The sequence below is a fragment of the Agelaius tricolor genome, unplaced genomic scaffold, assembly GCF_023055355.1.
Source record: "Agelaius tricolor isolate 1412-34295 unplaced genomic scaffold, bAgeTri1.0.p SCAF_1, whole genome shotgun sequence".
Classification (NCBI taxonomy): domain Eukaryota; kingdom Metazoa; phylum Chordata; class Aves; order Passeriformes; family Icteridae; genus Agelaius; species Agelaius tricolor.
In genome coordinates, this window is record NW_027269261.1 from 58,031,463 (window position 1) to 58,045,482 (window position 14,020).

A 14,020-nucleotide genomic window follows, 5' to 3' on the forward strand; every position below is an offset into this window, starting at 1 on the left:
TGCATTGGAGAAGTAATTAAACTTTGCCAGAGTACTAATTTCTATTTCTGGATGGAAAGACTTTAGGTCTTTTGAAACCTGCCATCCTGCAGAAAGCCTGCATCACTCACTAATGCTTTTTGCAACAGCTCCTGGGCTCTTTCGCGTTTAACTCTGCTTTACATATTAATTTATCGCAGGTGCTGCGGGAGCTGCCCTTTGCGGCTCGCCCGTCCCGAAGGAGTTAACGGGGTTTATTACATAATCTGTTTAACATGCGGGATGGATAGGAAACGCACGCCCCTCTCTCTTCTCCGGCAGTCCGTGAGTTCGCCGGTGCCCGCCTCGCTGCCCGGCTGTGTGCCCGCCCGGTGCCCGGCTGCGCTGTGTGCCCGCATGCCCGCCCGCAGCCGAGCCCCGCTCCGCCTCCGCTCATGCCCCGCCGGCACCGCATGCCCGCGGGTCTGTCCGTCCGTCCGTCCGTGCGTGCACATGAGAAGAGAGGAGCGAGGGGAGGCGAGACCGTCCCGTTTGTAGGCAGCGCCGGCGGCCGGTGCGAAGCGTGAACGAGAACTCTGCCACCTCTGGGGCTGCTGCAAGTGGACAGACCGCCTCACATCATGCCATCTTTTGATGAGGTTTTGAAGGAGGCCGGGGAATTTGGAAGATTTCAAAAGAGGGTGTTTTTCCTCCTTAGCCAGACGGGCATAACTTTTTCTTCCCTGTTCGCCAGCGTAGTTTTCCTCGGGCGAGCACCAGGCAACTTCTGGTGCAGGATCCCCGGGGCAGCCGAACTGAGTGAACGATGTGGCTGGACGCTGGAAGAGGAGCGAAACTTCACGGTCCTGCCCCTGCTCCTGGGGAACGAGTCGGTCACGGGGCAGTGCGAGAGGCTGGATGTCACCTGGGGCGCCTCTGGCAGCTGCAGCAGCCCCCTCGGCCGCCACGGCAATGGCAGCGCGGGCAGCCCGCCTCTCGCCCCCTGCCACCAACACTGGGTCTACGAACAGCCCCGCGCATCCATTGTCAGCGAGGTAAGGAAAACACCCACCCTCTGACCAGTGGTGGATACTCACAAAGTGGGATTGCCAATGCAAGGGTTGTTGCTTTGCTGGCTGGTTTTCCTTTGCAGATTTATTCAATTCTGAGTCACAAGCAAATCCAGACAATGAGTATGATCAAGTGCCGGCACTGAGCTTTTAGGGAAAGGTGAGCTGGTATGAAAGGTGGCTGCTCAAAGCCAAGTGCCCGCGCTAAGTTGAATGCCCTGCAGAGATATTGCTCTGTCTGTAGAGGAATGTCAGATTTAAAATAAAGAGTTAAGTCCTTGCAGCTGAGGCTTCAGGTGCTCAATTTCAGGTTTAGAGGTGTAAATTCCAAGTGTACTCTATGACCAGGATCAATGCAGGTTATCTCTTCTCTGTATTTCCAGTATTGAACATGTAAGTTTGCAGGTAATAAAAAACAACAGGTGGCAGAGTGCCTATCTGAGATCTGTCAGGAGTCAGCAGAAGTGATTGTGCCTACTAAAGAAGAAAAAACAAAAAACAAACATGTTTTTGTCCAAAGCTAACATTCAGCTTTTCCTGAGTATCGGTGTCAGAGAACAGCAGGTTATTATCACTAGTGGTAAGCACTGGCAAATGCATTGATTTTTTTAATGAGGCTGCAAAAGGCCAGTGAAGATTCTTTCCTAGGAGACCCTTTGTGTAATCTGTAATTGTGCCATGGGTGTGCTGTGGTCTGGCTTCAAAATACAGTCTGCACACTGGGAGTGTGTATTTTAGGGTCATTCTGACAGCAGTTGTCACTTGTGCAGCGATGAAAAATCCAAAGTGTGCTTAGAGGGATTGGCTCAGAAATAATCAAGGTGCACTGCAAAATGTGCAGTTGAGGGCTCTGGTTCCTCCCTGTCTGGTGAGCCTCCTGCTATGCTTTTTAATTCGGTGCTTGCACTGGAGCTGTGTCCTCCAAACCAGGGAGCAGGGCACAGCAGGCAAAGCCCTGAGCAAACCCTGACAGGAGATGCTTATCCCATCCTTCCAATTCAGCATCCTTCTCCCATCCAGCTGGGCTGCTGTATCCTCTGTCAGCCTCGGGCTGTGCCGAGCAGCAGCTTTGTTCCCTGAGCCCCGTGTGCAACCTGAGCAGCTTTAGGCGGGGTTTATGCCCAGCAGAAGAGAAATCAGAGCACCCGACTGGCCCGGAGCAAAGGTTCAGATCTGGCTTTTGTGTATGATCTGTGACATCAAGGCTGCTCAGAGGGCTGCAGATGGCATGCAGTGAGTTGGTGTCAAACTTTGGTCCCTAATAATGACGTGTCCCACGTTGGCAGTGGAAGCCAGGGAGGGCACACAAGTGGTGCCTGGGAGCTGCAGCCTGGCTCTGGATCAATCCATAGGACATGGATGTGGTGGGAAGTTTATACTGCTGCCTCCAAGGTACCTCTGCTGGGGGACTGCGAGGAGTTACACCTTAAAAATAAACATATAGAGATTCTTTTTCTGTTGTTGTCCATTTTTCCCCCTGCTTCAGCCTTGCTGTAGGTGAAGGCATGTGGGCTGTGTCCACAAGATCATGCTCAGAGTCCCTTTATGGCAGCACTTTGTGTATCTAACAGAGCCACTGTGATTTTCCAGCAGCAATGGGCACAGCTATGGGAAAAGGAAACAGTATTTGTCTTGCAGTAATAAATGGGAGTGAAAGGTTCAATGTTCTCAGGCAAATACCTCATCCATCTTCACTTTCTTACTCTTCTCTGCTGAGAAGACTTTTCAGGACCAGGGAAAGGAGGAGGGATGATTGGGCAAGCACTCCCACCAGTGCTCCCAAAGGTGCATATTGGGAAAACTTTGGAGTAACAGTCTGCAAAGCTGGGACTGTCTCTCCCCTCTGCCAGGGCAGCAGGTCCCACCATTGGTGTCACTGTGACTCCTAGAGACACTCTTGCTGGCTAGGTCCACCTCAGATGGAGTCTGCTGGGCTGTGACCTGTGCAACTTGGAACCTCTTCCCAGTTTTGCAACATTTTCTGGATGAATCATATCTCATGAGGCTCAATTTCTTAATCTAAAAAGGAGGCTTGTGGCATTCATGTCCTGACTCAATTGCTCTGAGATCAGCTACTAAAAGGGGCTTGATATCTTATTAATGAGTTATATACCCAGCAAAGACAAAATTTATGATTTAATTTAGTCTCTTTTCTCCCAGCTGAGTCTCTAACAAAGCGTGACTCAATTTAGGCTCTGTTTAATTAGCTCACCAGAGACTTCTTTTCTTACCCGTCTACTTGTAAATGCTTCATTCTGTCCATGATTGCAGAAATGTTTCTTTCAGCTAAAGATTTCTGGCATGTCTTGTTGAATCAGCAGTGGAAGTGACCAGGGAGACAAAGTCAAAAAGAGGAGTTACAAAACAGTCTCAGGATTCTTGTTCAGGGAGAAAGAGAGAGAAAGGGGGGAAAAGTCAGTGTACTGAAGGAGTGCTTCCAGGGCTATGGCAAGCACGGCTCCAGTGTGGATCTGCACTGTGGCAGGGGATTCAGAGGGCAAAAGCAGGCATGTAAAGCCTTCTCTTTGGATAGATGTCATATCACACAGGAGGTGTGGCAGCCAAAGCACAAGCTATGGCAGTAAGTTCTGAGCACCTTCAGAAGCTAAATCACATGGCTGATTTGTGAGGAGTTGTGAAACAAACGGCTCTGTGGTACTTCACTGCTCATGCTGCCCACTGGCCGTTCTCTCTATCTTATTAGCTCTCTTATCTCTATTGCTTAAGTTGTCTTATGCAAATGTGTTCACAGTAGCATCAGTAGAAGGAAGCAAAGGAAAACAGGGGAGTGTGGATTGATACAAAGCACACACTTCTTTGTAAGTACTACTTGGGGTGCCTGCTGCATCACCTGCTGCTGCAGGACTTCCAGGTCTCAGTGTTGGGGGTACAGTGATGTTCTGGGAGAATATATGTTGTCATCTTATTGCAGGGGTTCCGTGTTGTTGTCTCCCATCACAAAAGTTCCATACCTTCTTGGTATTTCTCATGGGCAGCTCCTCAGGGCACAGGAGGAGCTTTCTTCTTCACAAAGTAGCCAATGACTCCAGTTCCCGTCTCACCCAGCCACCCCACTCTTTTATAGCACTCTTCTTCTCATTGGTTACAGCTGTGGCCTGTTAAAGTCAGGCCTGTTCCTAATCTTTGATGATTGGCCCAGCTGCAACTCCTTAGGGGTAAGGTTACTTTCTACACTATCTTTATTTTCTTATATTCTAGCCCCCTACAAATGTGCAGGACTTTCCTCCTTCAGCATTTGAGAAGAGCAAATTATATTAAGAAGTCACCACAGGAGCAACACACGGCAAAGCCAGTTACCTTGTTCTAGTGATGGGCAATGCAGTTTTGCTAAAGATTCCCTCTTAAGATCTTTTGTGCCCAATGGGCTCTGAATAGGTCCTGACCTCTGCAGTGACATGGCCAAGGGTCTCTGCGCTCCATTGCTTTAGGTCAGGCTTTTCTGTGAGGGCAATCCAGATTTCAAAAGTTGTCACTGGTGCTGCACACACAAACTTGCACTGTGTTTGAGGTGAGCAAACAAGACCTGGGTTGACATAAAGGTTTCAAGATATCATTTTGAGACACAGCTGAGTTGAGGTGGTGGAGCTGTGCAGAGGACCTTGGCCCAGTGCAATCAGCTCTGGTTTAATTGAGTGAGCCTTGCCTGTCTCCCTGTGAAGCTGAGTCAGCAGCAGGATGGGAATGCTGCTGCAGTGAGGAAGTGGATTGTTTCCCAGTTTGGGCTATTGAGATTTTTCTTGGAGAGGGAAGCTGACAGGGTAAATAATCAAGGTAAATCAATTCCTGATTCACACCAGCTGGTGCCATCTGAAATGATGCTGATCCCAGAAGGTGGCTGGCACTGCTCAGGAGGGAGGGCTGGTGACAGCAGCAGCTGCTCAGAGGGAGGAGGGAAGGGAAGGACTGTGTTGTTTCTGTGCAGCAGATGGAGAAACAACAAATGTGCTGGGAGGTTGCAGTGGACTGGGGGGTCACAGCCTCATGCTCTGGCCCAGGGGTCTGGAGGGGAGCCAGGTCACCCCCTGACCCCTCTAGCACTTGAAACAGAAAGTGTTCTGCCTGCCAAGTCCTGCTGGGTGAGCCTTGTGAAGGATCCATGTATCCAGGACATACGGAAGTCAATAAATCAAACTTTTCCAGGAAACTGTGCTGAAGATGGGGTCACTGATCCTTAAGACTTCTGGGCTTTAGCACTTTGCACTACTCTCCCTGAGAGACAAATCAAGCGGTTTGTGATAGGGTGGCTGGAAATAGTGTGCAAAGGAAGAACCATTTTCTTCAGACATTTTGTCATTGGTGACTCCTCAAGGCATAGGCATGAGCTACAATTGTGACTGCAGGAGAAGGAGAAGGCCTGAGTGGTGGAGGAAAGGAAGAGGGAGATCTGTGTGGTCAGCAGCAGCTACAGCACAGATGGGCATATTTTAGGCAGCATTGATTTCAGCCTTTGTTGGCAGGAGTTGAGCAGAAGGGACAGATTTCAATATGTCCTGTCTGCAGCAAAGCTTCACCCTGTAGATGATGCCACTTTGAGCCCTAACAATACTTTGTTGCTGAAGTGTGAGGTCTGAGGAGGACAGATGATAATCTGAGCATAGCCTTTTATACCTGCTGGGAATCAATCTTCTTACTTCTCTGCTTGCCAGCCATCTCAGAAAATACCAGTCAACATTTGCAGAGAAACCTGGAAGGAAAAAAAATAATGTTTGTCTCATGGTTTTTAGTCCCTCAGAGAAGGAGATAACATGTCAGTCAAACTCAGGGTGGAAGAAGCACAGCTGATCCTTATGCTATCCTCCTCCAAGGGAATAAACAACTCAATTTACCCTCAAATTGTTGATCTAGTGTGACTGTTGTTATTGGCATGGCAGTATATCCTGTCTTATTTTCACTGTCATGGTGGGATTAATATTAATTAGGGGAGGGAAAAGGGGAAAGGTCACACAGAGAGCAGAGGAAGCAGCAACTGCTGAACTTCCAATGAAACTCTGACTAAGATTTCTCTGCATGAGAGGGGCTGGAGCAGTTGCTTGCAGGGCTCAAGCCAGTGGGGCTGTGTTTCTTCCACTGCCATCAAACCCTGGTACTAGTTGAGGGTTCCATTTTTTTTCTTATTATTTTAAGGACAGTTGCTGCTTTTCCCCCATTAGGAGATGAAGACTTTCTCTACCTCTTTCTTGCTTTATCCTTGAAGAGACAAAGGAGAAGTACAGAAAAGGCCTTTTGTGCTAGGACACTCAACAGGTGATCCCAGTGGCAGGAACACAAAGTTCATGGGCTTTTGGTCATGCACAGGAGAGGAGGGAGACTTACAAAGCTTTCAAAACTCACCTTTCCCTCAGGCCCTGAGCCCCAGGGCCCTGGCAGCAGGGTAGTGGCTGACTCCTCTTGTCCTGGTAAGTGCTCAGCTTGAAACAAGACATGGAGAAGGACAGTTGCCTGAGCATTCTGCCAGAAGCTTTAACAGAAAGCAAAAAAGAAGACAATTTCTCCCTTTCCACTGCATGCACTTGCAGAGGGGTTTGATGCAGTAAGGGTGTAGGAAAGATAGCAGTCTGAAAGGCCAGTGGATGAGAGGAGAAGAACTGCCCAGCAACAACTCAGGAACATGTAGCAACAGTCAGCATCTCCCCAGGTTTCCTTAAACTCTGAATATCTCACTGAACCATTTGTCACTGGCAGTGAAAGGGTAAACCAAACTCTTTTTGGTCACTTGTGTGAATGCCATTTAAAACGTGTGTCTGGGCTCTGGACATGCTGCTGCAATTGGGCTGGGGAGTCACTGTAAAATTCTTTATTGACCATAGAGTTTAATCCATTGTTTTGTAATTTAATTGTAACAGACAGTAAAGCTCTTCAAAATTCCTCCCCAAGGATGCTACATTTTGAGGAGCTGTTAGTGGCATGTTGTGATTTAAACCAATATATTTCTACAGGGATATGTCTGCTGAAGTGAATAAAGGTCACTCAAGTACCAGGAATTACAAGTTTGTGGTTAGTCTGCAGGTCAAACTGAAATGGAAAATGTTGGCCTTGCTCCAAAGCCATGAAGAAAGGAGAAGTTGCCACAGTTCCATATTTCCCAGTCATTAGTCATGTACAAGCTCATCCAGTTGCTAATCCTTCTTACAGTGATTGCACCACTGAGGAGCTACAGGGAGCAGAGCAAAGCCTCTTCCTTCTGCCAGAGAGATCTCACTTAGGTGGTTTGCTGCTCCTTTATAGATCAGTGAAGCACCCAGCACTGTTCCTTCCAGTCACAGCACTGCTCCTGTAAATCTGAGCATCTCATTGGTGCCCAAGCCTCAGCACATGTGCAAACATTCATGACAGGGTTGTATTTCCAACCAGCAGTGGCTGGACTGCAAGGCTGGCAGGGAGGATAGAACTGTTTTTTCCATCTGTTAAGGACACTCTAGGAGAATGTCTGGAAGGAGCTGGTTCCTGCTGCCTGTCTGTGCTGGCAGCACCTCATTTCTGCTTACAATGGCAGCTCATCGTCAAGGCTAAGAGAGAAGCAGTGAGGAAGTGGATAGTTTCCCAATTTGGGCAGTTTTTCAGTCAGCTCCCTAAATGGAAAGGGTGTGTTTAGGTGCACAGTGGCTTGTGTCCTAGAGTGGACAGAAATCCTGTAGGGGAGGGCAGGACTGAATGCAGAGGTGAGTTGTAGGGCTGTGCTGGGTGCCTGCACCAGTGCACTGAGGGGCTTGGCTGAGAGCACAGCAAAGCCAGGAGGAGGACATGCCCTTAGCTGGAGCTGGCAGGATGAGCTAGGTCACTTGCTGGGTGATTACAGTGAGGAGCCAGTTTCTAACTCTCTGGTTTCTAACAGGGTCTGTTGGGGTGCAGCCAGCGCTGTACAGAACAACAAATAGGCTTAAGATCAGGATAAGAAAACCCCAAGGCTTTACATCACATTTTCGTATCCTTCTCTCCCCACCCTCTGGCACTGCAATAAATGCTTTAGCATTTTCAGAGGTGTAAACATCAGCCTGTGCATGGAGAGGTGCATGAATGTTCAGAAGGAGAGAGGAGGCACCACACCACTGCCTTTTGGGGAGGCTGCTAGCAAGGAACGTGGGAGGTGTTTGGGAGAGGTGTCATCCAGGACTAACAGGAGGCAGTCTGAGCACGTGGGTAAACTCTTGCAGATTATTTTTGTCCGAGGGATACATAAAGGGATAACTTTCATGCACAACCAAGCCAGGTCACAGCTGAAGCACTGAAGTGGGTCTGACAGGCAGCCTGGATAAAGAAAAGGTCTCTGTGGGATGTTCAATTCTCTTTTAAAGTTACATTCCCCTCTAAAGGTTATGTTTGCAAATGAAAAACAACATTAGCAGCGTGATGACTTCAATGCTAGGTGCTACGTCAAGCAAGCAGAAGTGCTTATCTATATCAGAATTTATTTAAATACTTAGAAAGTGACAAAGTGCAGGGCTAACTTAGGAGAACAGTTAGTGTACTGTCATTAATCTTCACAAAGAGCCCTTAGCTCCTTAGGAAGTTTCCTGTATGGTACTATTTCCCAGAATATATATACAATATTTGACTACATTGTTAGTGTAGAGGTCATTTCAGCTGCTGTATAAATAGTAGGAAATTGCTGTACAGATGAAAGAATCCTCTCCGTTAAAGATACTTTCCCCTTCCTTTCTGGTATCCATTTGTTCTCCTGTCTTCTTTCATGATAGTTTATTCCTTGCTTGTTTGCAGTAAAGAGAGATAAAATAATTTGTAAAAAACAGGGTTTTTTTTCAGTTTTTGAAAAGGGGTCAAGGAGAGTCCCAACATCTGTCATCAGCACAGGCAATTGCATTGTGACTTTAAAAAAATCTTCTTTTAATGGCCATTCTCATAAATCCCCACTGTTTTCCAAAGATGCATCTTTTGATACCATTTGCTGGCATTGTCATAGCTTCAAAAAGCAAGAGGTTAAGCAGCATTTGAAATCTGAAAGTGCTGCTCTATGTTCAGTCTAATTTAGGAAAGCATTGCAATTGCCCTTGAGTATGAAGCTGAGACCAGGTTTTGTTCTTCTCAGAGGTTTCTGCAGCTCTTGCTCAAGCTTTACAGAATTGGAAGCCAGGTGCTCATACTTTGACTTGGCTGACATGTGGCCAGTCAGGCTCCCTGGAGTAATGGGGTTGACATCCAAACCATGACTTTGTTTAAAGTCAGTGGAGGTGGGATATACATCAGATTGGAGACCTGTGAGGTGCCCCTTGTATGTCCTGTGTGATCTGAGACCTCTGAGATCTCAGGCCAAGATAATACTCTGGGCATTACAGCATGCAAATGGGCTGGGATGGAGCTCAGGCACATGACACAACATTTTAGGGTCTGGAGAACTGGGAATGGCCAAAGAGGCTGTTGTCTCTCTAGCCCACCCTGTGCCCACTCTGCTCAAGCAGAGTGCTTGAGCCTTGGTGCTGCCATGTGCTGGTGAGCACAAACGTGGCACATTGTGTGTGCTTCAGCGACCAGCACCTTGTTGACAATTAAAAAATTTCTTATAGCTCACATCTGAAAGCAAAAGGGTCTCTCTAGGTAAAGGCTGGCAGCTGCTGTTGTCTGTGTCTTCCTTTGGTCCTGAGGCCTCATTGTTGCAAAGATTACTCCATGTATGGACTGAAACCTCCCAAGTCCCATATGGTCTGCAGTGGTTAAATTTCTTTATTCTCCAGAAACAACTACAGTAATTTCCCATGCCATGCTTCCTATAGAATTACTTCCATTTTAGTTTAATTCTAGTTTTAGTTCACAGTCCCTTCCTTCCTCTCAACCACTTTTCCCTTCCCTTTGCCTTCTCTCATCCCCACCCCCATCCCTGCTAGTAGTGCTAGGGAGTTATGGATGCTGGAGTATAAGGAATTGAAAAGTCTGGGAATGCTTCAGCAAGAAAACACATATTCAGTGGGTCTGCAATTGACCTGAGATCTGTTTTCAGTTTCCTTGGAGACTATGTGTTTTTGCTTTTATCTAGAAGGCACTAAGGAGAATAACTAAACTAACAGTTATCTATAAGATGCTGTTTTTACTGGCAATAGCTGTGGACCCTTATTCTGCACCAAACAAAGTCAGGACTTTGCCTTGGCACCATATTTAACAGTGGTGTTTGCAGAAGAGTGATTTGCTTTCCAAATCTGGACAATTGATGTATGAAAGGCAGTATCCTCTTGGCAAGGAGGAGCTTTCCCTGTTCATGACCACTTTAAGAGTGGGCCCACCAAGTGCTTGTTATTGAGCAAGCAAATCTGAGCTTCCCCTTCCTCTTCCCCTGCCCTGTGGACCTATGCAGTTCTGTAGTGTTTTGCCCTGAGGGTGACAAATGACCCACCTGGGTGTGTTTATGCCTCTCCCATGTTCCCACAGTACGATCTTGTGTGTGGCAATGCCTGGATGCTGGATCTCTCACAGGCCATCCTCAATCTGGGGTTCCTGGCTGGAGCATTCATCCTGGGCTATGCTGCTGACAGGTACAGTATGAGCTCATACTTTGGTTTGTTGGGAGGTGAAACCATTCTCAGTATCACCTGAAATAGGCACGTGTCAACATTTTGCAGGTTTAATTATCTTGGGATAAATATCTCCAAACTGAGTTAACAAAACCAAGCCAATGTAATCTTTGCTTTGATTTGGGCTGGAAACTTTATGCAGTTGTACTTACTGGTCCTGTTTGGAGCTTAGAATGCCACAAAATGAGCTTTTCTTGTGGTTTCCAAACTTTTCTGTGCACATCTGGACCCAGAAAGGGCATAAAGACACAGAAACAAAAAGGAAGCAAAGAGGAGCTTTCTGACTGATGTTTATGAAGGATATTTAATGGGCACCATTGATGATTTCCACTTTCTTTTCCTTTTTCAACAGATATGGCAGAATCCTCATCTACCTGCTCTCCTGCCTTGGGGTTGGAATATGTGGTATCATAGTAGCATTTTCACCAAATTTTACTGTATTTTTGATCTTCCGGTTTCTCCAAGGAATGTTTGGCAAGGGAACCTGGATGACATGCTACGTGATTGGTGAGAGCTGTTACCCTCTTTCTTTCTTGGTTAGGGAAAGTGAGGGATTTTTGGAGGACAAAGACTCTGGCTGCATCAGCTTGTCATTCTATTTTTTCTTGGGAACAAAGCACTGGCCTGGAGTCAGCAGACAAAGAGTAACCCAAATCCATCCTGGTTAATGCACTTGTCCTCCAATGATTAAGAAGTGAGGGAATGGATTATTAATATATAAAGTTTTTGTTATTACATAGAAGATGTAATAACCAGGATGATAAAAAATCTACAGAGCAAGCCCCAAACAAACCAGATACACAAACAGGGACATGGCTTATTTTGGCAGAGTCTGAATGTCTCACACAGATGCTCAGAGGAGTTAGCTGCTTCTCCTCACTGGGAGGACAGCTTGGCTGGCTGCTTTCATTCTTTAGCTGAGTGTCAAGGCTGGACACCAGGGTCCATATTAGGATTATTATTTTCCTGAAATGGGAAAAGAAAGGGAAGCTTTGTTATAAATAGCATCAAAGCAGTAGGGATACAGAATCTTTGGTAGATTATAATTTATCAGTCTATAGTCTATAGCAATGAAGCCCTTGCACAGCAAGCTTCCTTTTGATGAGGAAAGGATATTGTTGTGGTGTCTTGAATGCCTGCCAGGTTCAGTAAGGCAGTCATAAAGCATGAAAAAGCCAGACATTGAGGAAGGCATCCTGCAAGTGACAGAATGCCAGATTTATTTAAAAATAAAACCAGCCATTTGGTGATCTACTGTTATAACCCAAAACATAGTGATAACATCATTATATAGGGCAAAAACTTGTAGCACTGCTGTTGTCTATGAGGCCTGTGACAAGTGTTTAAAGTTCCTGGTGGAAGTTAGATGAATGGGAGCGGAATTGCAACCATACATAAACACTTACAGTGAGACCTGGGAGCACTGTGGTGATCTGTGTGCAAACATACCAGTTTAGTACCCTTTTAGTATCTAAAGTCCAAAAGAACCTTGTTTTTCTGGGCTAAGTTACACTGCTGAGCAGCTCCTGTCCAAGATCTAGGGAAAGAACCAGAAGCTGCTTTTCCTCTTACTTCCATGCACATGGCTTAAACTGAGATCTTATCTTGAAACTTTGGCGAGTGCTCTAACCAGCAATATGTTTTATGACAGACCCAGGGCTTCCTTAAAATGGCCAAGCTTTAACAGAAAGGAATGTTTTTCAATGCTCAGATCAGGCTGCCTGACTTTAGGGAAAGATACAGAGATCCAGAGAACCTCAGGAACACTGTATTACTGCAGGCCTAAGCAAGGTGCCTAACTCTTGGATAGAGTGATTCCTTCCAAATCCCTTCAGGGATCAACTCTTATCTCCTGGGATCACCCAGAATATTTGCCAACCTAACATCTTTTAAGAAACATACATATACAGATCATAGGTTTGTTTGCACCAGGAGGGAGGTTGCTATTAATACATTCCCAAAGCTCTTGATCTGTGCTTCAGGCTGCCCCAATAAACTCCCTTTGTATGTATGTAAAAGTACAATCCAGCTCTTCTGGGGGCAGTGCTAATCAGCTATCCTTAGACAACAGAGTTGCCCCTGAGCTATGCAGAGGTGATGGATAGTCAATAAAAATGGTCATGCTGTCATATCTTTCTGCATTGCCAGCCAAAACAAACCATTGTTACTTGTACATTTGTGTCTCCTTTAGCAAAATAAATAAATAAATAAATTTAAAATAATTTTTTTATAATAAATATTTTTTTTCTGTGTGTTGCAAGCCAAGGTAAAACTCTCTGCTCTTACTCTGAAGGTGTTGTAGTGAAGATAGTTTTGGAAAAAAACAGGAGACACTCCTTCATGCATTGCTCACCTCAATTGTGGATGTCATGGCCATGGGATATTGCCTGAAAAATGAGCATAGATTTCAGAGCTATTAGACACATTCACAAAATTAAAAATACACCAAATAATTTTAAAAAACCCCAAACAACAAAATATAAAACTTTCCCAATAAATAAACCAGACTGGATCATACCTTCCCCTCAGAGCAACCATGATATGGTTAAGCTCTCTTCCCCACAGCTGCCTTGTCCATATTACCTGCTGTGAGCAGCCTCTGCCTGAAGGATCCCTTTGTCTGGGGCATGTGCCAAAACTGCACCAGGGAGAGTGCTAAGGAATTCCCACCAAGCATGGTCGTGATGCAATCTCACCCCCCTGTTGCGGCCCTCTGTGGTTCAGAAGCAAACACAAAGTCAGAAGCCCCTCTGGCTGGAGAAGGGTGGGTGAGCTGATGAGGAGGTGTCACTCGTGTTTGCCCTGGACAGCCTCAGTGACACGCCTACACTGCTGAAGACAAAATGCTGGGCTAGACACAACTGTGGCCTGATACAGCATAGCCTTCCTTATATTTCACCTCTAATGATTTATTTTCAGCTTGGGTTTGTTTCTGTGTTATTCATTGTGGCTTTGTCTCTGCTCAGTGACGGAGATCGTTGGTTCCGATCAGCGGATGGTTGGAATTGTGATTCAGATATTCTTTACCCTGGGAATGATAATTCTCCCTGGAATTGCATACTTGATTCCCACCTGGCAGGGGATCCAGCTGGCCATTTCATTGCCCAACTTCCTCTTCCTGCTCTACTATTGGTAATGTTGCAGTCATTGCTCTTGTCATTATTGCTATTGCTATTTGAGCACCTTGGGAGTCCTGCCGTGGCTCCAAGTCTCCAGAGTGGAAGATGTAGGTTAGGAAGAAGATATTTGCACATTGTTGACTTTGTAATTTGTAATTCCTTTTTAGTGAATCACAGACATACATCATTCTAGTTTTTCTGCCCATAGTTTGCCTCTCTGATCAGCCACACCCGGCCCTTCACATAACCCTGCTCTGTTTATAAGTTAACTGGACCAAAGTTGGTTTTTCCCATCAGCTATGAGATCCCACTTCTGCCTCCCATTATCTACTTA

General features: G+C 46.1%; 1 protein-coding gene across 1 annotated transcript in view; it reads left to right on the plus strand.

Annotated features, from left to right (window-relative positions):
• Window positions 1-293: 293 nt before the first annotated feature.
• The window catches only part of SLC22A3 (solute carrier family 22 member 3), a 29,701-nt gene continuing 15,974 nt past the window's right edge, over window positions 294-14,020 (plus strand). Inside the window, exons 1-4 of the mRNA XM_071436043.1 lie at window positions 294-1,013; window positions 10,425-10,528; window positions 10,920-11,074; window positions 13,534-13,699. Coding sequence (XP_071292144.1) covers window positions 600-1,013; window positions 10,425-10,528; window positions 10,920-11,074; window positions 13,534-13,699 — 839 coding nt within the window. The 5' untranslated portion in view covers window positions 294-599. The remainder of the gene's footprint in view (window positions 1,014-10,424; window positions 10,529-10,919; window positions 11,075-13,533; window positions 13,700-14,020) is intronic.